Source organism: Eschrichtius robustus, chromosome 16 (assembly GCF_028021215.1).
Source record: "Eschrichtius robustus isolate mEscRob2 chromosome 16, mEscRob2.pri, whole genome shotgun sequence".
Classification (NCBI taxonomy): domain Eukaryota; kingdom Metazoa; phylum Chordata; class Mammalia; order Artiodactyla; family Eschrichtiidae; genus Eschrichtius; species Eschrichtius robustus.
The window spans coordinates 49,923,740-49,947,664 of NC_090839.1; the positions used below are offsets into that span (position 1 = coordinate 49,923,740).

Consider the following 23,925-nt stretch of genomic DNA (forward strand, 5'->3'; position numbering starts at 1 on the left):
GCAGAGCGAGGCCAAACAATATTGAAACGTCAGGGTTTAGAGCAGAGAAAGGTTTATTGAAGGGCTGTGCAAGGTAATGGGTGGCTCATGCCCCCCCAAAACCCGGAAATGCCCCGAAGGGTTTCAGCAAAGCCTTTTTTTTTTTTTTTTTTTAAGAACTAGTGTTTGAGTCCTAATTTTCTTTTTGTTTTTTGTTTTGTTTTTTGCCATGCCGCGCTGGTATTGACTGTTATTGGCTGATGTTGACTATTCTATTAAGAACTGTTTTGAAATCAGGAGCCCTCAACAAAGAAAACGGGTTGTGTTCTGCTTCTTTGAAACTAAAACATACTTTTCTATACAAATATCAGTTAGTCTAGGTAAGAGATAACACATTCTGGGCTGTCACAAATAAGGGGGGAAAACGGAAGCGCCAGTAAGAGGCAAGTGAAAGGTGACTTACAGCTGCTGAAAACCCGCAAGGTCTGTCTGCGGCTGCCCTGTGCAATAGGGAACCAGAGGCTCAGTGGGTGCGCGCTTGGCGCTCCGGAACTACAATTCCCAGAATGCCACGGGCAGGTTCCCAGGTCGCGCTCTGAGCGCCTCAGGTCGGCTGCATTCATGGCGGCGCCCTGCAAGGCGGTGATCGTCCCCGGGAACGGGGGCGGGGATGTGGCCACCTACGGCTGGTACGGCTGGGTGAAGAGGAGGCTGGAGCAGGTAGGAGACGCGCCTCGCTGCACTGGGAAGTCGGCCTGGCGCGGGAGAGGCCGGAGGGCTCCCCGCTCCCACCCGCTTGTGCAGAGCCCTGCCGGGAACCCCGTCTTAGACTCTACAAGTAGTGGAGGAAGTTCGGCTTGTGAAGCAGCCCGGAGGGCTCCTCTCAGGGCTCAGAGTACAAGCTCCACCTCTAGAAACTGGAGACCGAGCCCGCTCCCCGTATCTCCTGCGGGTTCAGATCTGGGACTCCCAGATAATTCTACACCAGTCTTCTCTCTGTCTCGGATTTTTAAACATTTTAATATGTAATATTAATATTTACAAAGGATGTATGTAACACGTACGTACATTATGAAGAATAATGTAATCAATACTTGAGGGTCCCTCACCAAACTGAAATCTAGAACATTATCAATACCTTCAGAGCCACCTGTATGTCCCTTCATCCCGTTTCCCTGCCATATGAAATTTTTAAAATTTGTTTCGCTTTTAAAAATTAATGTACTTTTCAATCTATGTATGTATCCTTTAAGCAATATATTGTTAAATTTGGCCTCTTTGTGAGCTTTATAAAAATGGCATCTAACTGCGGGTTGTCTTGTGCATCTTGATTTTTTTTTTTAAACCCTCTTCCATAACTAGGCAATAAGACTGTTTCCTGAGTTGCCAACCTCTAGAGCTCTAGACTGGGTCTCTAGAATAAAATTCCAGGCTTGTGGCTGAGAGCCATGGCTAGAGCTACAAACCAAAAGGTCAGGGCTGCAGCTGTCCAAGAGGATTGGATCTCCAACTTTCTGTACCACGTTTATGAACCACATTTTACCTACTCCCTGGAGCATAGTCTGATTGGCTCCAGGTCAGTTTGTCTAGAATCTATTATGCCCTCTCTATATGTATATGCCAGTGGTGATAAATGTACATGTGCAGATGCACATATAAAGAGATCTACAGATCTGGCTAGATAGAGAACTACAGACAGATGGAGTTGATGAGGAGGGATTGTATATTCATATGGAATCCTGTAGCACTTACTCACTTCATTTCATGATATAATCAACTACTTACTGAATTGATAAAGCTCATATCAGGTGTCTCATTTCTTATTAGCAAAGTATTAGTTGTAATTAAGCTCTTTATTATAGCTTTTTTTCTCCCCCTCATATCATAGATACCTGGTTTCCAGTGTTTGGCTAAAAACATGCCTGACCCAAGTAAGTTTTTTAAACGTGTCTTTAAAAAGCCTCCTCTTATTGGGTTTTGATCTTGCCATTTTCCGGTAGAGAAGAGGAATATCCTAGCAGAGAAGCCTAAGGGAATACGTACCTCAGAGTGAATGATGGCAAGTATTTGGGGGAGGAGGGTGCAAACCAAAAACCATGATAGAAAATTCTAGAAAGGATCAAGAAGAGCACCTGGGCTCAGAAGAATTTAATTTTCAACTTTGTAAGCAACGGATTTTCCCTTCTATAAGTCAAATATTTTCAGGCAAAATTTATGGGTGTTTCATTTGAGGCAGAGGTATGACAAAACTTACAGCATCTCTATGAGATCCTAATATTAGAAAATGTAACATGGCCACTTTTGTTCTGAGTGTGCCTATGACTTGTCTCAGGAATTTCCTTTTTGGGAAGAAAGAATATAGATGGACATGAACTTGAGAGACAATATTGTCAAGAGGATTTTTGTTTTTAAGTTGGAAAGTTTACATTAAACTTCAGAGTTATATTTTATTTCCTTAGTATTTCCTTTCAAGATAATGCTAAAAAATAAAAACAAAACTATTTACCAAAACTACAGATTTCAGTCTTTCAGACAGCAACACATAGAACTTTGGCCCTATTAAAACAGCCGCATCCCACATTGTGGCCCTGCGGTTTGGAGTGGTCCTCTGTTAGAAAGGTGGGCAGCGTTGGACTGAGACTGTCCCTGTTGAGTGACGGACTCTTTCTTTCCCCTGAACCTTAGTCACAGCTCGAGAGAGCATCTGGCTGCCCTTCATGGAGACGGAGCTGCACTGTGACGAGGAGACCATCATCATAGGCCACAGTTCTGGGGCCATTGCAGCCATGAGGTGTGGTCCTTATTGAATTGTCACCATCCCCCCTACCCCTGTGGGCTCCAGTCAAGCTTGCTTGGGAAATACTTCGTGCACATCTTAAGTTTCCACTGCAGAGGGGACAGTGAGTGGTAACATGATCTGTCCTAATTCCTTCCTGGTTTGGTTAGTGGATTAAAAAGATACTTTGCTCTTACTGGGATACAGTGACCCTTTTAAAACACAAGTGCCTCCAAACCCCAGCGGCTCCCGTCACCCTCAGGAGAACTTCTCGGCCTTCAAGCCCCCCGCCCGCCGTGTCGTCTCCGCCGTCTCCCCTTCGCTGTCCCCAGCCTGGTTTACAGACCTCAGTGCAGTTCCTTGAACACGCCGAGCGTGTGCCTTCCTTAGGCCTGTGCTTGCCGCTGTTCTCCCTGGACTCTCTGTCCCCAGACACCTGCATGGCCTTCTCCTCTCTAGGTCTCTGCTCCAGTCGAATGTAAGCTCCATGAGGGTGGGGCTTTGCTCACTCTGACACGAAACCCCGGTGCCTGGCAGAGTGTCTGGCATATGGTAGGCGCTGATAACTCCCCGTTGGAGGGTGGAGGCTGTTACCCGCACTGCCCTCCACCCCCCTCCCCCCTGGCTGGCCCCAGCCCCCAGGGGTCATGGGCGCCTCCCTGCTGCTCCCCATTAGAACGTCACCCTGCAGGCTTATAAGGCCTGGAGTGTAAGGATGGAGCTAGCTGAATAGCCTGTTAGGGTTGGGTTTCCTCTGTATTTGTGGGACTGGATGACAAAGGATTATGGGTTTTTTTGTTTCTTTTTTTAAAATTAATTAATTTTTGGCTGCGTTGGGTCTTCGTAGCGGTGTGCGGGCTTCTCATTGCAGTGGCTTCTCTTGTTGCAGAGCATGGGCTCTGGGCATGCAGGCTTCAGTAGTTGTGGTGCGTGGGCTTCAGTAGTTGTGGCACTTGGGCTCAGTAGTTGTGGCACACAGGCTTAGTTGCTCTGGGGCATGTGGGATCTTCCTGGACCAGGACTCGAACCTGTGTCCCCTGCATTGGCAAGCGGATTCTTAACCACCGTGCCACCAGGGAAGTCCCAGGATTATGGTTTTTGTGTGGCTTCTTGTCCCCAGCAGCCCCTCAGGATGTCACATGAATCGATAGAGAAATCTTGCCAAGTTCCATAACCTTTCAGCCACACCTGTGGAAGCTACAAGAATAATGCTTTACGATGTGGACCTACAGAATTATGGTACATAGTGTTTACAAGCTGCCAGGGGTTGTCTGGAAAATGAAGAAAGCCCTTTATGCTGAAATCTGTGCTAACCCAAGGCCAACTGAATTTTTCGCAGGCCGCTGGCTAATAACGATGTAGCTTCTTTTAAAGACTCCTGAAATTTACTGTAGGATTGTCAGGAACCTTCTAAAAATTAACTTCTAAAGTTAAGGTGGGCAAGGAGAAAACCAGATGCTAAAGCCATGGGACCTAAGATCATAGGGGAACAGGATACAGAGGACTACCCCACAGTTACTTATTAATCACAAGGGGGAATTGTGTCTTTACAGTGGAGGGATCTGAGGGGTATCACCCTAGGGAATCTGACAGTCTCAGCAGTAATGGGACAAACTGGCATCGTGTGCCCATCATTGTGGAGGAGTGGGAAGGACACAACTTTGCCAACATAATGGTCTTGCCAAAACTGTTTCACCTCAGCCTAATCATGAGGAAACAAGTTCAGTTTAGGGGATAACGTACAAGAAAATGGGCCTCGAATTCTTAAAAGTCATCAATCTCATTTAAAACAAATTTAAAAGTGATTGAAGAGTCATGAAACCAAACGCATGATCTTTGACCAGATCTAGGATTGAAAAGATGTTTTAAAGAACAGTTTGGTACAACTAGGGAAAAATGAATACAGGTAATGTTACTGTCTTGGTGCTAAATTTATTAGGTGTAAGAATGATACTGTCGTTACATAAGAGCACAGCCGTGTTCTTAGGGGATACGTGCTCAAGTATTTAGGGGTGAACTGTAGCAAAATTAACGAATCTGGGTGCTTGTTGTTCTCACTTTCCGGTAAATTTGACATTTTTCAAAGCAAAAGATTGGGGAAAAAGTTTAGGCACAAGAACAAAATACCAACCCTAAATCTTGCCTGGCACCAAGGCCTCCTAGAGCTCTTACCTTTCTAGGTCCTTCCTTAGCCTGGCCTTTGCTCAGTGAGGGAACTGTCAACAGGTAGCTGAGTGTCTGTTTGCGGGGCACTGTTCTAGGGAACAGGGTCACAAAAATCGAGAAGGCTCGGACCTGCCCTTGAGGGATGACCTTGGGGGACAGAGGTAAGACAGGGCAAACAAGCGTGTGTGAGAGAGGCACAGTTCTGGGATGGTACAGTCACAGACCACTTGCGTCTGTCATCTGGGTTGGGGAGGTGTCACGCCTTAGAATGCAGATTCCTGTGCCTCACTCACAATCCTCTGAATCAGATGCTCTGGGCTGAGCCTGGGAATCCACATGTTAACCAACCAAGTAATGCCGACGAATGCACACATCAAAGGGAATGATTACACTTTTAAGTTGATTCAGAAAGAATTACGGAAGAGGTTTGCACTACCTTGAAAACAGAGTAGAAACTCAGGTAGCCCAGGTGAGGTGATTAACCACCAGGCTCATATTTCTGCATTTTCCTTGCTCTTTTTCATACTAACCTCAGCAGCCTCTAGCACGTGCTTTCTGTAAGCTAAATCAAATGAGTTTTGGGTGGCTTACTGACTTTCTGGGACCAGATTTAACATTAAACATCAGCTACACCCTTCCTCTCTCTCCAGGTATGCAGAGACCCACCGGGTGTATGCTATCGTGTTAGTGTCTGCGTACACGTCTGACCTGGGGGATGACAATGAACGGGCAAGTGGTAAGTCTGAAGGCAGAAACCAGAAGAGCCGTTCCTGTAGCCACGGGGCTGCACGCTCAGGTAGTAAAACAGCACTGTCTTCCGACAGGCTAACACAAAATCTAACAGCACATGAGGAATATTTACCACCCATCTTGAGGTGTAAGTTAGGCACTTAGAGAGGGCGGTGAGCCACTATCTAACCCGTAGTCTAGAACTGAACCCCTGAGCCCTATCCTCCCCCTTCACCAGTAGCTATGGTATCAAGCCCTATGGATCTGAAAACTGAAGAAGGGCTTCTAACTCACACTTGGGCTCTGACTCTCTGCGTCTCTGCCATGGTCCTCACTAGAGTGGCGAGAACGGAAAGCATCCACGACACTGACAGTTTGTGTGTTCCTCTCATAGGATACTTCAGCCGCCCCTGGCAGTGGGAGAAGATCAAAGCCAACTGCCCTCACATTGTGCAGTTTGGCTCCACCGACGATCCTTTCCTTCCTTGGAAGGAACAACAAGAAGTGGCCAACAGGTTGGAAGCCAAATTGTACAGATTCACTGACCGTGGCCATTTCCAGAACACAGAGTTTCATGAACTGGTTAGTGTGGTCAAGTCCATGCTGGAAGTGCCAGGATAGCCAGGGTGGTTCCTGCTGTTCTACGTAACAACATGGGAGTAGGGCCACAATCAGATTATTAACAGATGATGATCATCTATTATCAGATGAATAGCGGGCATGCAAACCAGATCAAATTAAGGTCCAAAAAACACACACGTTTCAATGTTCAAACTAAATTACAAACAGTATTTTCATTTTCCATAGAATCTACATCTCAAATTACTCTGACCTAAAACAGTATTTTTCCCATTTGATAAGGGACATGGGACAGCTTAACCACCCTTACCTATCCAAAGTGAATAAGACAGAAACGAAACCCAGGTTTCCTGATCCCTAGTCCAGACTAAAACTAAACAGGTTTCATGTTATGCTGTAGGAGTTGCAGCATAACATGTCCTTAAACATGTTGGGAGAGTGACACACAAGGAGGTTGAAGCAGGGGTCTGCGGGGTCAGGCAGGGATCGGTCTAAGACCAGACTGGCAAGGATTAGGGCGACGGGGAGAACTCCTGCTGGGCCCTGTCTGGATTGTTGCCATGTGGGAATTTGGCAAGGCATTGCCAGTTTTCTGATTTTCAAGGAAAGAAATTAATACACTTTGTATTTAGGGACCATAAGTGTATGTATATATAATCCACATGTACATGAATTACGTTCAGTCTACAGACATATGGGTTATGTTAGTTGGCAACTACAGTGTAAATAAAAAATCTGCAAACACGGCAAGACACAAAGTCCAAGCCATCCATGTGTGACCTCTGCTGTAAGTATTCACTTAGCCAGTGCTTTGGAGCTTGAGAAAAGCCTGAGAAATAGACATGACGTCAAAGGATGAAATCATGGGAACAGTTTGGATTTTGTTACAAAGTCTTAAATATTTTTAAAAATGATCTTTCCATATCTCAAATTTTGTTCTGTAAAGTGTTCTACCTTTTAATTTCCATGGTCCTTTATATCTCTTTCAGCATCATTCCATGATTTTTCTTCTAATCATACTCCCTCAAAAAAACCCTTTTTCATTTTCCAACGTTTTTTGGCTATTATTATCCCCAAGTAACATCTCAAAACAATTTCCAGTAAATGCACACCTGATATTTGCTGCAATAATGTGAATTCCCACACTGTTCATACCTAACGAAAATTCAAAGCCATCATTTGAACCTGAAAAGGCTTTTGATTTCTAAATGTGCTCAAAGAGTGTCAGGAGAGATTCGCTAAATTTTTAGCAGCAATTATCTTAGGGGATGGGAATTTTGGTAGTTATGGTGTGGTGGACATCTCCTTTTTACATTATACACCTGGGGATTATTTGAATTTGTGCACTGTGTCTTACTTTTATAATTAAAAATAAAGATTAAAAACAGTTTGACAAGTTAGTGAAAAACAAAGTAGATAAATCCATTGAATACTTTTCTTAGAGAAGCTGTTTAGCATTGACTTGACCAAGCCTATAATCAAAGCTTGATTCTATTTGAATTATTTGGAAGTAGTCATTGTTCTACGTATTCTCTGCCTTGTTTTCTGAAGTCCTTTCTTAAAAAAATTTACAAACTTATACAAATAACAGTTCATAATACTTTATTGTCCTCTTCCTCTGTAGAAAAAACCAAATATATACAATTGAGAAGTAATTTGATATTCTTCATTCCTATAAAAATAACTTGAATATAGAGGCATACGATGGTTGAGTTGGGCTGATAGTACGGTAACCAGTAACCACAGGGCACCAGCAAAGAAAACGTTCAGTTCTTCATTCACAGAAGCCACGGTTCAGGTGCTCACCAGCCACGGCTGACTAGTGGCTTCCTTACTGGACACAGATATAGAGCATTTCCATCCTGATAGAAGGTTCTATTGGACAGCATTGCGCTAGAGCGCGTGTTACGTGCTTCCCTCACCCACCACCAACGTAGAAGTGACTCAACTTGAAGTTACTTTTGAAGTTACTTTTGTTTGACTAGTTTGCTTAGTTGATCACCATAAAGATTATGATCCCATACAACTTACTCATCACCAAACTAAGAGATAGAGGAGTTTCAGGGAAGAATCCCACATGGACTATTCATTTAAACCGTCAAATTATGGCCTTTCATGATTCTCTGACTCTCTACAGATCTTTATAAAGCAGAGAGGGGCCTTGATAGACTCTAGGGAATATCTATTTTCAGGTGAGCAAAATACCTTACACTAAATGGAAATCAAGTGTAAGGTTAGGACTTCACTTACAATATGATTTTTTGGTGGTGTTGTGAGTCTAGAGCACCACAATTTGTTTCGGTCAAAATTTACTCCTGTAGGGTAAGTACCCATTTAATGGTCAGCAGAGGTGCTGTATTTTAAAATTATTGTCTCGGGGCTTCCCTAGTGGCTCAGTGGTTAAGAATCCGCCTGCCAATGCAGGGAACACGGGTTCGAGCCCTGGTCTGGGAAGATCCCACATGCCGCGGAGCAACTAAGCCCGTGCGCCACAGCTACTGAGCCTGCGCTCTAGAGCCCGCGAGCCACAACTACTGAAGCCCACGCGCCTAGAGCCCATGCTCCGCAACAAAGAGAAGCCACCACAATGAGAAGCCCGCGCACCACAACGAAGAGTAGCCCCCGCTCGCTGCAACTAGAGAAAGCCCGCACGCAGCGACGAAGACCCAACGCAGCTAAAAATAATTTTTTTAATTTAAAAAATAAATGAATTTTTAAAAAATTATTGTCTCTATTCTTCTTTAGTTAATATTCAGAATGAAAAACATGCTAAGGGAAAAAAGTTTATAGGGGCTCTTTATTCTGGTAGGCAAGGAATACTTTTGTTTTAGCCACTGATTGTAAACTTTTTAAAAAAATCTCTGGCTGTCAAGATATAGTACAAGTCTGTATTTAAAACACAAACTGCTTCCTTCGTTCCACTTCTAAGTCTCCTCCAAGCTCAGTTTTGTCATTAAATAAGACGAGCGCCCCTGTGACAGGCCAGGTCCCAGGAAGGGCAGATATTGTTCTTAGCATTCCAGCTCTCACTGAGAGTGGATCAGAAACCCTCTGTAGTTTCAGGCTCCCAGATTCTTCTGGATCTTACACATATTAGTACTTGAAATGATCTTTGTTTCAAAGCACTAGTGTCATCAAATGCTAATTCTGTACAGCTGGCCACAGAATTTATCTGGTTCTTAAAAATTGGATACTGAGCCGAATTTTATTTTACTGTTCATCTCAAAATAACCCTTGTGTTGGTTCTCCAAACCTGGTGTTTGAACTCAGGCCCCAGAAGAGCTTTCCTTTCCCTCGGTCCCCCGCTTTTGGCCTGGACACAGAAACTTTTAAGTGGTGCTACAAAGTGAAAATATGACAGCTGAGATCCTAAAAAGGTCTATAGCTAACTTCTGTGTAACAATACATCAAGTAACCTATTGTTTTCTGTCTAGCTGAAGATTGGGACTGAAAGTGCTATTAGAACTGAGGACAATTATAATGGCTTCCTGCTTAGTTTAGACCTATTACACCATGAATTTTAGAACAGAATATGGAAAAAAATCTAAAACAGGATAAGGAAAGAAGAATGATAATCCCGCCCCCCCCCCGGCCCAGTAAAATGAATGGAGGGCAATGGATTCTTTTTAGTTTTAATTTTAGTTAAATAAGAATCTAGGGGAAAATTCTAGCAAATAATACAATTGAGCCACAGAGTGAAACTTGTAAGACTTTAACAAAGAAGAACCAGTGAAAATATTCCATTTAGGATGAGAGTAATTAATATTTACGCACTAAAAAGACATCCTTGACAACAGCATCATTCGGGTTTGGGGTAAGTACAGAGGCATAATCCTCTGAAAGAATATTTCGGACATAAAAAGGCATCAATAGTGTGTAGAAAAGGGATGTTCCACTGTGTCCCCCACTCATGCCCCAAGTCTGCGTTCTCCCCTGCTATTCCTGCCTTCACCGCTTTTCATTTCTTCTCAATGAAACCACTGAGAAAACAAAACAGAAATGGTGACACTGGGTCATATATAAAAAATTCCCAATGAAGACCTTAATAAGTAACTTTAAAACAGGCATTTTAAAGCTCTGGCTGTTATCACCGTACTTGGTGAATATGAACATATTTGCTTCTTTTCCCGTGAATCATCAAAAGTCTTGAAAGCTTCAGAAGGTGGTCTCCCAGGAGTTCAAAGTATTTTACTTATGGAAGAATGGATTTCACTACTAACCTTACCTGTTTCATATCCTGTTGCCTACTCTACCAATGTAAATTTAGTCTTCATAGATTAAAAAATTTTTTTTCATAGCAGCAAGTTTGTATCTTGAAGTTTGCTTTCAAGGGAATTTGATGTTCCATCATGAATCAAATTATTTGTTCCCAAAGTAACTTCATTTGTAAAATGTCAGTAAAGTTCATAGCTCTCTATTAAAATTCGAGCCACTCTGTCATGTAAATACAGTTAGATGGTGAAATCTCACCACCTTCATGGCAGTCGTCAAAAACCTTTAAAAAAGAAAAAAGGTTATATTCAAACTGAAGTTTTAAAATTATTACATTATAGGTAATGTCTTAAATATCAACTACAACAAAATTCTAACAAAATATCCAAGACCCAACCATTTATTTAAAGCAATATTAAAAACAAAACTTTCAAAGTGAAACAGGTTAGGACTGTAAATAAGAACATACTGGAATAGGACCTGCTCTGTGATCACAGAGTGAGTGAGAGACCTTTCACTGTAGCACTAAGCCGACCATATCCACCTACCCACTGGGCAGAAGGCAGGTAACAAGAGTCCAGGAAGGGAGGTCTATACACACGAATGACTTAATCTTAACTAACCAAATGTTTCATGTTTAGCCACCTTCCTTTTTGTGAAGGGTGCTAAATAGAATTCCCAACAGGTTAGCCTTTTTTCTAGGAGTTGAAACCAGGGCATAGAGAGCTTAGGCATGTAGATAATAAAACACGGACTAACAGCCCAAGAATATAAATGCCACAAGGGCTGGCATGGTGCCTGCAGCACACAGGTGGCTTTCAGAGACTATCTGGGAACAAAAGAATGAAGAGTGTGGGGCGGGCCTCGAGGGAAAGCACATCACCTCTGGGTGTGAGTCCTGGTTGTCCCGTCTCAGCTGAATGCTTAGGTCTCCCTCAGCCTGAGTTCCCTCACACTTAAAGGGAAGTAACACCACTAGCTCCAAGGGACGTAAGGAGGATTAAATGAGACCACAGAAATCTTCAAGAACATGTCTGGCCCATAGTAGGTTCTCAACAAATCTCATTTCCCTCCCTACTTAGGTGAAATGATTAGCCCTCATCAAAAATCGTCCATTTGGGGACTTCCCTGGCAGTCCAGTGGTCAAGACTCCACGCTTCCACTGCAGGGGGTGCAGGTTCGATCCCTGGTCGGGGAACTAAGATCCCACATGCCATGCGGTGCAGCCAAAAAGAAAAAAAATGTCCATTTTGGGGCCAAGAGCAGAAAACAAATTTCCTTAACATGGTTATTCTAAGAAAGAATACAAGGTGATGATTTGTTCATTAAAGCTCTGTCATCAAGGTTACATGGAGGTTTCAGCAGTTCTTGGTCAACCCTGAGTTTGAGAAAACTAGGGTGTGCTTGCTGGTATCAATACATTATGTGGCAAAGGGCACTTGGTGGCAGTAAAGTGTAAAGGGAAGCCATTGTAACTCACCGGGCAGAGTCCGCAGGGGGCCCGGACCAATCCTGTGGGCGGGATGATCGGATTGACTGCCCTGTACAGTTTCATGTGTCCGTCCACACTGCCTACGGTGCCTTCTTTTGCAGCGATGATAGTCATCTCCACTTTCCCATCATAAATGAGTGTATTCAAGATGGTCTCAATGTCCTCCATGGACAACTCTACCTACAAAAGGGATACGTTAGAAAGGACCCAAAAAGGACAAGGAGACATCCTTTTGGAGGGTGTTAAAAAACGTGACAGGCCACAATTCCTTGGTGAAATGGGGAAGGATTATGCTGGAGAGTAAATGAAAGCACAAAGAGGCTGAACAATGGCCCAAGTGAGCGCAGACCCTCCAATGCCAGGGGCAGGGCTCTGAGCTCGCACTGAGCTTGACACTTGCTGATGTCTTCACCCTCCCAAGGAAAATCAAGACATCTTGTAACATTTCTTTGGCAAGAATTTGATGGAGATTTATAAAATGCTTGAGCAGAAAGGTACTTTAGACAGCAAATAGCCCAAATTCCTGTTTTTTTATGAAAGAGAGATCTGGAGCCCAGGAAATGAAAATGACTTGTCCAAGTGGCCACTTCAGCTTCTTCTCTGATGAGGAAAAGCATCAAGCACAGTGTCTGTCTGTACAGATCTTCAGAGAATGTGCTGACAATGCCACTAACATCTCGTAAGTAGGAAAATACCAATAAATGACAACTGCTATGATGATGGATGTTTGGCACATATAAGGAAATGTCCCCAAGAGAATCAAGAACTTGTCAGAACAGACTTTTGAATCTGGTAGTGAAATGCGCTGCCAGGCCTCCACTCAGCTGCTCTGTAGCCCAAGCTCAAGTACATACAGTTCAGAAAGTGCCCGACGGCAATGACCGCCGTTGCCTGACTGCCTTAGGACAGTACTTCCTCAAAGTGGGTTCTGCAGAATGTACATGGGTATCACCAGAAAAAAGGGTCTGGGTCAGCTGTGTTTGCAATACATTGTAAACTATATCCCTATGATGAAGAATAAGTTTTTAAAAATAAGATGAAAATTAGAAACCGAGTTCCAACCTTACTGATCCCCAATTCACAGATATACTTCCACACTTCATGTGATGAAGCAAATGAACTATTTCTTTGTATCATTGGATTCTGTTTGCTTTCTCGTGCTGTTTCTGCCTATAAGGGTAGAAACATAAATTTCAGGAAGAATACTGGTGCCTTCTGAATACAATTCATATAGAGTGAGAACAACAACAGGACGTATTTTGTTTAGTAAAAATGACCAATTTCAATGTTTTCAATTCCTGTAAGATATGATACACAAGATTAAACATTCCTTATGAAGAAACTTTAAAAAATTGTACTTGGAGTGATGTTTCCTCAATTATGCCTCACCTTGGTTTGTAGGAATTTAAAACACTGTTGGTTAAGCACCTCTACAAATTCAGATTCAAAATCCTGGTCACTGTACCAGGCTCCACCGGTCACAGAGCGGTCTGGCTGCAGGTTATAGAGCATGTACACCTTCTTTTTTGAGGCCTAGGACAAAACACGCACAGTAGATGGTTAAAAGGTAACAAAATAGTCTTCCAAAACTAAGACTTAAAAACCCCCAAAGCTTCATATTTCAGAGCAGTTTGGGATTTACAGAATTACTGTGAAGATGGGACCTTGTGCTCAGCTTCCTCTAGTACTAACACCTGACATTACCAGAGTACATCTGTTACAGCTATGAAACAATATTGATAGGTCAATATTAATTATAAAGCCTATACTTTGTTCAGATTCCCTTCGTTTTTCCCTAATGTCCTTTTAATGGTCCAGGATCCTATCCAGAATACCATATTATTATACATTTATTATACATGAGGCAAATTTTGGTTGTGACAGTTTCTCAGACTTTCCTTGTTATTGGTGAATTTGCCATTTTTTAGAATTACTGGCAAAAAATTCTGTAGGATGTCCCTTAATTGGGATTTGTGCGAGTAGACTGTAAAAAAGACCACAGAGGTAAAGTGCCCTTCTCATCATGTCATATCAAGGGTACCTGATCATCACTAAATGATGACTGATTGTCATCAATATAACTTATCAGCCTTGACATTACAAATCCATCACCTGGTTTGAGGTAGTGTTTCTCAGTTTTCTCCACTGTAAAGTTACTTTTTTTCCCTGCCCTTTCCATATGTGGAAGGAAGCCACCACGCACAGTCCACACTTAAAGACTGGCAGTTCGCTCTACTTCCTTGAGGATAAAGAGTCTACACAAATTATTTGGAATTCTTCTGCATGGAGACTTGTCTATTCTCGTCCATTGATTTATTTATTCAAACATTTATATCAGTATGTTCTCATGAATATTTATTTTATACTTTGGGTTACAATCTAATACTACTTTAGTTTGAAACTTTGAAAACATCATGCTAAGTGAAAGAAGCCAGACACTAAAGACCACATATTGGTAGTTCCCTGGCAGTCCAGTGGTTAGGACTCGGTGCTGTCACTGTCTTGGCCCAGGTTCAATCCCTGGTCAGGGAACTAAGATCCCACAAGCCACACGGCATGGCCAAAAAAACCCAAAACAAAACAAAACACAGCAACATTAAAAAGGTATAATTTAAAAAATTAGAACATTGTGGTGACTGCAGAACTCTGTGAATATACTAAAACCCATTGAATTAAATCTCAATAAAGCTGCTACTAAAAATAAAGATGTAAAGCATGATTGGCAAAATGAAGCTAGGCATGGGTACATGGGGATTCATTTTGTTATTTTCTATACTTTTGTATACATTTGAAATTATCCAATAAAAATGTGGAAGAGAAATAATATTCTAAATGAGGGAGTGGTAGGACATAAATACCATTGATAAATAAAACCACTGATGACTATCAAATTCTTATTTGCTGAATTTTGTGTTCAAGCACACTTTAATCTAGGAGTACCCCAGCTCCTCTGATGCCTCAATCAGTGAAGTCAGCAATGTGTCTGCTGGAGCCAGCTCTGGATCCTGGAGCCCCTGGAGGATGTGACGGGGTGGCTGCCAAGAGGAGGAGGAGAAATACCATGCGCTGGAACAGATGCTCCACCAGGGCCAGGGCAGAGAACTTTCTGTGACTTGCTCACTAACGTATTCCAAGCCCCCAGAACAGTGCCCAGCACATAGCAAATGCATGACAGGTATTTGTGGAATGGGTAATCTCATACACCAGGTTGAAATAAATTATCTTACATACCACAAAATCCAGGAAAAATGTTCGTGATCCCCAAAATTCTTTACTGAAGAGAGTAAAGTAGTTTTAGATTTTTGAGTGGGTAAGACTCTAAGAGTTAACTGGCAGTGACATATCTAAAGCAGCATCTCCAAAGCATCTGATATGGGCTAAAATTTTAAAAATCTTTTTTGACCAGTTGTTTTAAATCATGACATAGCTTAAAGAATAAAAACCTGAAATATACTTGGAGCAATATATGTACAGTGAACATTCAGGGGAAGAAAAGAGATGGTTACTCACTGCCACAGACTTAACAGCTTTAATTAGCTTTTTACTTTCCAAATTCTTTAGAATTTTGTTAATTTCTGTTAATGGCAAGTTGCTTTTGTATCGGATATCTCTGCTCCATATTCCTATAAGAAAGTAAAGTAAAATAAGTTGAACACTATAGGATGTGTGTTTCTTTTCCCATTGCTTATATCTCATTATAAATCTAGCAAAATATGTATATATTCCTAGATCATAGCTATAGGAAAAATGAATTAGAGGTAAGAGTCTCAGCTAAAGTAACAAAAATATGCAAAACAATACGTAAGTTATATGTTCTATTTTCTAACTGGAAATTTCTTGGAATGCCAGTGTGGCACCTTTTAAAAATCACATGAAAAGGACATTTTTGTAATGGAAGAAAAATCTTGAATGTCACTGAATTAACATATATTGCCTTTTCCATGCCCCCCTACATCCCAACCTCTTTTTTTCTATAAATATTACTTTAGACTGTATATGTGAAAAACAAACTTAAGTTTGGGTCAGGGTTGGCTGCCATCCTCGATGAGAGCAAAAAACACTTTATGAGAGCATCTGTGTGCATGTATGTCCATTATTTATACAGCACTATATTTGGAAAATAGAAATATTATAGTTCCCATAGTCACTAAAAGCCTGTGCAGAAAGCTATGATTTTTCTTTCAAAGAAGGAAAGATGTGTTATATGTATAAAAGGAATTTATGTAAAAACATTTTGCTGTATTTTCTTCCCAACATGAAGGCATAATAAGATAGGAAGATTTTTTAAAAATAGAGAATGACTTCTTCATATTTATTTTTAAAATGTTAATTTAACTTCCCAACACATATAAAAATTATATGACTTCAGATTACATTGTAGTTGTTAAAGCTAATATCAATGACTCAAACAGATCTTAAATTGTAATAACAGCAATTTAGATAAAGTTCTTTAAGGGCAACAGGAGAGGAACTAAATAGCTGTTGAGGGAGCTACACCAGACACTGCCACACTGCACTAGGCGTCCCTTGGGTTTTTGCAAAAACCAGAGAGATGTTATTATCCACAATTTACAGTTAAGAGGAAGAAACGAAGCCTTCCAAAATTTAGCAAGTAAGGATTAAAAAAAAAAAAGACTCTTAAGTTCTAATTTATTTATTTTGAATAGATAATACATTCATATGGTCCAGAATTCAGAAGTCTCTTTCCATCCCTGCCCACAGCCATCTAGTTCCTATCTCCCTGAGGCAACAACAGTGTCACTCCTGGGTGTCCTTCAAATGTATGTACATTATATATTTATATATATATATATGTGTGTGTGTGTGTGTTATATTTTCTTCTCCTTTTAACAAATGGCAGCATACTGAACTGACTGATCTATACCCTGGAAAGCCAGGATCTCAGTCCCCACTATCTGGTCCTAAAGACAATGTTGTTTCTGCTGTTCCTCTACATGCTTACCTTTATTTCCTGCATCCTCTATGATTTGATATACTAGTTTTTCCTGGTTATCTGATCCTTTCATTTTACTGCAGGGAAATAAAGTCGAATTAAAAAGGCAAAGAGGTACAGGATAATCTAATAATCTACATGACTACTTAAACGAATGAGCAGACAAGGTCATCACATTGACTTATTTACCAAAAGAAGGGCTTACCTTAAAAAGAATGAGACAGGGCTGTATGTACCAAATGAAAAGATGTCCAAGATATAGTAAGTGAAAAAAAAACAAGTTGCAAAACAGTATGGATAGCATGATCCCATTTTTGTTAAAATAAGAAAAAAAAAAAAGAGAGAGAGATTATATATAAATATATGGTATATAAATATATAATCATCTATATGTATTTATATATACTTATAAGAAAGGATATATACCAAAATATTAACAGCAGCTATCTCTGGGAAATGGAACGCATGTGGGAGGTGAGATGATACACGGGCCTGGTTTACGTGACGCAATTCTGTACTGGCTTTTTTTCCCTAAACATATATTACTTTTATAATATTAAAATTTTCTTAAAATAAAAAATTAGGTGCTTACCCAGCATTCTGAGACTCCTTTATTCTATACAGGAGGCCTGTATTACTCCTTAAGAGATCCAGCTGACCCTAAAGTTTTTTTTTTTAAAAAAGAAAATAACAGTGAATTATTTTGGAGATATATCAAATCCAATGACAAACATTAATGCATTCTTCAATATTTTACACGGACTAAAATAGCCTACCTCGCATAGTTGCCAGTTCTTCACTTGAGTACTTAAGTTTTTTCCTACATGTCACATGTGATGTACTTTTTAAAACTGAGCTCTTTATCTCGCCATTTCCCCAAATATTAATACCTAACAAGTTTCTACATGTTAGATCCTGGCTTGGTTATATGATCAATGTGTAAAGAATTTTAAACAAGCAGCTTTAGAATAATAAATAAAAATCCATACTTAATTCAAATAAATTCAATAAATAGATATAATATAAATAAATATAGTAAAATGTAGTTTGTCTAAAAAAGTTCAAATAAAGGCTACTCATGCAAAAATATTCTATGATACAATGATTAAATGAAATTTACAATGTTAATAGTAACATTTACTGATATGTGCAATTTCTGTAGTGTTACATGAAAATTAGGCAGAAAGGTAAACCAATGAATAAAAGGCCTGTAGTAGTTCTGTTTTTACACAAGTCACAAGTAAAACAAAGCATGTGTGCCATGCTCCTGCATTTCCTTGGGTCTGAACTTAGGAGAACCCAGATGGCTGTACCACTGGGCTTCTGGCAGTTCAGGGAAGCACGGCTAAGAGAGGCCCCATTCCCACGAGTTAAGGCTGGGCAGACCCATGACTTGGAATTAGGTTGATATATGGATGAACAGCAATACTTTCCCTCCCTCCCTCAAACCACGAAGCCCAATTTGGAGGCTCCATTCAGTTGTTCATCTCAGCCTATGAACATTTACTGAACACCTGTACTGTGATATATGTTTGGGGGGGACAAACCTGGATTCTGAAAGAGAATTACACAGCTAACTTCAATACCATCGGGTTGGCATTAAGACAGAGCTAAGTAAAGGGTGGGACAGACTCTCAGAGAAGCAGCTTTGGCCCAGCCTGGGGGGTCAGTGAGGATCCCTGGAGTCGACAGCAGAGATGAGTCTTGAGAATAATGAGGAGTCAGTCTGTGAGGAAAGGGAAAAAGGGCCTGCTAAGCAGGAAGACAACATGAGCAAAGGAACTGAGGCATGAAACAGCGTGATGTGCTAGGGAACCAAAAATTATCTGTTCCTTCTGAAAACTGACTTTTGAGTTGGAGAGGTGGAGGGAGATGAGGTGGGTGCAGAAGGGAGGGGCTCAGTGTGGTAAACCCAGGAGTGTGGACTTGAATCTCTAGAGTTGAGAGAAGGGTTTTTGGTGGGAAAGTGACTTGGTCAGATCTGTATTTAAGACAGAGCAGGCTGGTTGCTCTGAGGCACATGGAGCCAGGAAAGCCCGTTAAGCTGCACTGTAATAGTCCAAGTAAAAGCCAAGAGCCTGAACACATGCAGGGGCAGTAGGAATGGAAACAGTGGAACAAATCTGAGAATTGTTTAAGGCTAAAATCAGCAACACTCGTGATTTATTAATAATTACTCCCTTGCTTAAAATTCTTCAGTAGCTCTACCACTGCCTACAGCCTGTAGCTGACAGAACTGGCAATAGGTGGGGTTGCAGAGGTGGTGAAAGAGAGTGAGGTGCTGAGGATAATTTTCAGACAGAAAGAAAAGGCTAAAAGGGGGGGGTCCGAGAACAAAAACATTTTTAATTGCCACACTTCCCAGCATCCCTTGCTCTATCCATCCTGGAGTTGAAGACCTTCACAATGGTGAACTGACTAGAAAAGACCAACACTCCTTTTTTCCTTTGGCTAGAACAGGGTTCAGCAATCTGGTGCACTGCTTTTTTTTTTTTTTTGAACTGAAGTATAGTTGAGTTACAATATTATATTAGTTTCAGGTGTACAACATAGTGATCTCATATTTATAGATTATACTCCACTTAAAGTTATTATAAAATATTGATTATATTCCCTGTGCTGTACAATATATCCTTGTAGCCAATTTATTTTATACATAGTAGTTTGTACCTCTTAATCCCATACCCTTATCTTGCCCCTCCCTCTCCCCACTTGTAACCACTAGTTTGTTCTCTATATCTGTGAGTCTGTTTTGTTATATTCATTCCTTTGTTTACTTTTTAGATTCCACGTATAAGTGATATCATATGTGTATTTGTCTTTCTCTGTCTGACTTACTTCACTTAGTATGATAATCTCTAGGTCCAACCATGTTGCTGCAAATGGCATAATTTTCTTCTTTTTTATGGCTGAGTAATATTCCATTGTATATATGTACCACATCTTTTTTATCCATTCATCTGTTGATGGACACTTACATTGCTTCCATATCTTGGTTATTGTAAATAATGCTGCCATGAACATTTGGGTGCATATATCTTTTTGAATTAGTGTTTTCATTTTCTTTGGATATATACCCAGGAGTGGAACTGCTGGATCATATATGGTAGTTCTATTTTTAGTATTTTGAGGAACCTCCATACTGTTTTCCACAGTGGTGGCACCAATTTACATTCCCACCAACAGTGTACAAGGATTCCCTTTTCTCCACATCCTCACCAACATTTGTTGTTTGTGGTCTTTTTTATGATAGTCACTCTGACAGGTGTGAGGTGATATCTCATTGTTGTTTTGATTTGCATTTCTCTAAAAATGTTGCTACAATTTATGTCAGTGTCCTGCCTATGTTTTCTTCCAGGAGTTTTATGGTTTCCGGTCTTACAGTTAAGTATTTAATCCTTTTTGAGTTTATTTTTATGTATGTGTGAGAAAGAGTCCTAATTTCATTTCTTACATGTAGCTGTCCATTTTTCCTAGCACCACTTATTGAAGAGACTCTTTTCCCCATTGTATACTGTTGATTCCTTTGTCTTAGATTAATTGACCATAAGTGGATGGGTTTATTTCTGGGCTCTCTATTCTGTTCCATTGATCTATGTATCTCTTTTTGTGCCAGAACCATACCGTTTTGATTACTGTGGCTTTGTAGTATAGTCTGAAGTCAGGAAGCATGACACCTCCAGCTTTGTTCTTTTTTTCTCAAGATTGCTTTGGCTATTCAGGCTCTTTTGTGGCTACGCATACATTTTCGTATTATTTATTCTAGTTCTGTGAAAAATGTCCTGGGTATTTTGATAAGGATCACGTTAGATCTGTAGATTGCTTTGGATAATATGGACATTTAAATAATATTAATATAGTCTTTATTTTTTATTTATTTATTTTATGGCCACACCACACGGCATGCGGGATCTTAGATCCCCAACCAGGAATCAAACCCACGCCCCCTGAAGTGGAAGTGCGTATTCTTAACCACTGGACCGCCAGAGAAGTCCCCATTTTAACAATATTAATTCCTCCAGTCCAAGAACATTGGATATCTTTCTACTTCTTTGTAGCACCTTCAATTTCCTTCATCAGTGTTTTATAATTTTCAAAGTTAGGTCTTTCACCTCCTTGGTTAAGTTCATTCCTAGGTATTTTATCCCTTTTATGTGATTTTTAAACAAGATTGTTTTCTTGCTTCCTCTGATAGTTCATTATTAGTGTATAGAAAAGCAACAGATTTCTGTATATTAATCCTGACCCTGCAACTTTACTGAATTCATTTATTAGTTCTAACAGTTTTTTGATTGAGATTTTAGGGTTTTCTATATATAGTATCATGTCATCTGCAAATAAGGACAGTTTTATTTCTTCCCTTCCCATTTGTATGCCTGGGCCCTGGCAGTGAAAGCACCAAGTTCTAACCACTGGACTGCCAGGGAATTCCCGTCTTCCTGATTTTAGAAGAAAGGCTTTCAGCTTTTCACCACTGAATATGATGTTAGCTGTGGGTCTGTCATAAATGGCTTTTATTATGTTGAAATATGTTCCCTCTATACCAACTGTGATAAGAGTTTTTATCATGAATGGATGTTGAATTTTGCCAAATGCTTTTTCTGCATTGATTGAGATGATCATGTGAATTTTATCCTTCCTTTTGTTACTGTGGTGTATTACACTGATGGATTTGTGCATATTGAACCATTTTTGCCTTCCTGTAATAAATCCCATTTGGTCATGGTGTATGACCCTTTTTGCATATTGTTGAATTTGGTTTGCTAATATTTTGTTGAGGATTTCTACATGTATATTCATCGGAGACACTGGCCTCTAACTTTCTTTTTTTGGTAGTATCTTTGTCTAGTTTTGGTATCAGAGTAATGGGAGCCTCATAGAACGAATTTGGGAGTGCTTCTTCCTCTTCAATTTTTTGGAAGTGTTTGAGAAGGACTGGTATTTGCTCTTCTTTATACGTTTGCTAGAACTCCCCTTTGAAGCCATCCAGTCCTGGACTTCTGTTTGCTGGGAGTTTTTTGATTACTAATTTAATTTTACTACTAGTGACTGGACTGTTCAGATTGTCTATTTCTTCCTGATCGTCACATGTTTATCCCTTAATTGTTTATTGTAGTTATAGTTGATTTTTCCATTTTTGTCTTTTAATCTTCATACTAGCTTATTTAAGTATTTGATCCAAAGCCTTTACTATGTATTTGCCTTTACTAGCAGTAAGAAGCAAACAGAAGGTGTGAATAGACTATGCCCATAGGTAGTTGTGTGCCATTATGTAGCTTAGTGACAATTAAGTTACTAAATATAACAGTTAAAATACAAGTATTTCATTTGTCTTGTAAAATGCATATTACTTCTTCTTTCCTTAATTCAGGCAGTCTGAGCTGTTTCCTGGTTTGGAGTCTTATCAGTCACAACCTAACACACTTTTGAGAATGGTTTCATGACTACATAACAGGAAGTAATGACAACCACAACATTTAAGTAATTACATGAACTAGTTGGATTCACCTTACCATGGACAACAGTCTATTGATGGCCACTGCCCGCTGCTGGGCTTCTATATGCGGCATTTCATTCTGAATTACTTGGTCTGTGATTCCATGAGGGAACTGGTGACATAATTCTATAATCCTAGGAACAAAGGCATTAATGATATTCATGTTTCTACCTATTTCAAGAGGTGGTAGGGGGAAAAAATACAAGCAGAACAGTTTGGAATTGTGCCTTTTTTCACATCTGATAGATAATCTAGGTTTCTACAGTGGTTCTGATTCAAAGCATGTCAAAAATGAGGACGATGCTTTTGAAATACACGTTTACATTTTTATTGTATTTAAGAGAAGCATTTCTTTTCCTTATTCATATGAACTTTAAATTAGAACAAAAGTCAAATGAAAACACAGAAAAACATATTAAAGCTGAGGCTTCAGTTTTCTCAGACGGAACAAGTATGACAAAGGGAAGATACAGTGCCTTGGATAGCCATAAGTCTGTGAGCAGGAGGCAAATCAAACACTTCTGGTGGGAAGTCAAAATTTGTTACGACAATTCACCACAACTGGGACCTGCTTTTAGAATTATCCCTAAAAAACAAAAATAAACCCAAATTTTCACCTTGTCCTAGGATCATCATATGCGTTATTCATAATAGTTTAAGAAAGTTGGGGTCCTTTAAAACTATGTGGTAACCTAAAAATTGCAGTGCACGGTAGAGAATATAAAATAGGCAGAGGCTTTGGGTGCCCTAAAATCTTCACTTAAATACTACACTAAAACCATCTGGCTTGTGTTGCTTCATAACAGAAAACTGCACCCTAACTTCGGCTAAACGTTCTGCCACGGGAGTTCCCCTATTGACAAGGGCGATCCTGGATCAGAACGTGTATCCACAAGTACTACGGGGAAAACGCCGAGTCTTCACCGAGCGTGTATCACCTTAATGTGGGAAAGAAGCGCATCAGTAGAGCTTCCCGAACAGCACCAGGGAAAGGTCAGCTACACAATCTTGCAAACTGTCCGACTCGTTTCGAATTTAAGAGTTCTGTCTTCCGGGGATGGGAGGAGGGTTCCAACACCCGCGATCCCCTCCCTGCGCGTCCACTGAACTTGCGAGGGTCCCGGAGACGGGGTCCAGCGCCTCGCGGGGGCTCCCGAGCCGGGAAACGATTCTCACTCACTGATTTACCTGTTTTCGATTTCGACCGGATCCGCGTCGGGCGGCTGCACCTTCACCTTCACCTCGGCCATGAGGGCGCAGGTCCCGGCCCCCGGGGGAAGAGACGCTCCGGGTGGCCGGACAGCAAGCGGGGGAACCCTGGAACCTATGAAGACAGCGGCTGGCACAGGGGCCTTCTTCCTCGTGTCGCAAGCGGTCCTTCTTTGCCAGTCGCCTTGAGGTGGCCAAGCCACGCCTGCGCCGCTCCAGATTCTTATTCTGGTTTTTCCAGAATGTCAGTGCCTGTCGGACGAACGAGCCTGGTTCCCCTATTCTGAGTTGGGACGCCACCTTGTAGCACTTTCCAACCTCTGTGAGGGCAA

The 23,925-nt window shown here is 40.8% G+C and overlaps 2 protein-coding genes across 2 annotated transcripts; one reads left to right on the top strand and one right to left on the bottom strand.

Annotated features, from left to right (window-relative positions):
* Positions 1–582: 582 nt before the first annotated feature.
* RBBP9 (RB binding protein 9, serine hydrolase) lies at positions 583–6,459 on the top strand. The gene is made up of 5 exons (XM_068524286.1): positions 583–699; positions 1,868–1,910; positions 2,665–2,770; positions 5,572–5,657; positions 6,045–6,459. Exons 1-5 carry the CDS (start codon positions 601–603, stop codon positions 6,269–6,271), a joined length of 561 nt encoding a protein of 186 aa, XP_068380387.1. The 5' UTR covers positions 583–600; the 3' UTR covers positions 6,272–6,459.
* A 3,433-nt stretch (positions 6,460–9,892) lies between these two features.
* On the bottom strand, positions 9,893–23,885 carry POLR3F (RNA polymerase III subunit F). The gene is made up of 9 exons (XM_068524505.1): positions 23,573–23,885; positions 22,401–22,518; positions 17,480–17,547; positions 16,897–16,964; positions 15,444–15,556; positions 13,323–13,466; positions 12,996–13,103; positions 11,922–12,113; positions 9,893–10,724 (listed from the first exon to the last, which is right to left on the bottom strand). Exons 1-9 carry the CDS (start codon positions 23,632–23,634, stop codon positions 10,647–10,649), a joined length of 951 nt encoding a protein of 316 aa, XP_068380606.1. The 5' UTR covers positions 23,635–23,885; the 3' UTR covers positions 9,893–10,646.
* Between the last annotated feature and the right edge of the window lie 40 nt (positions 23,886–23,925).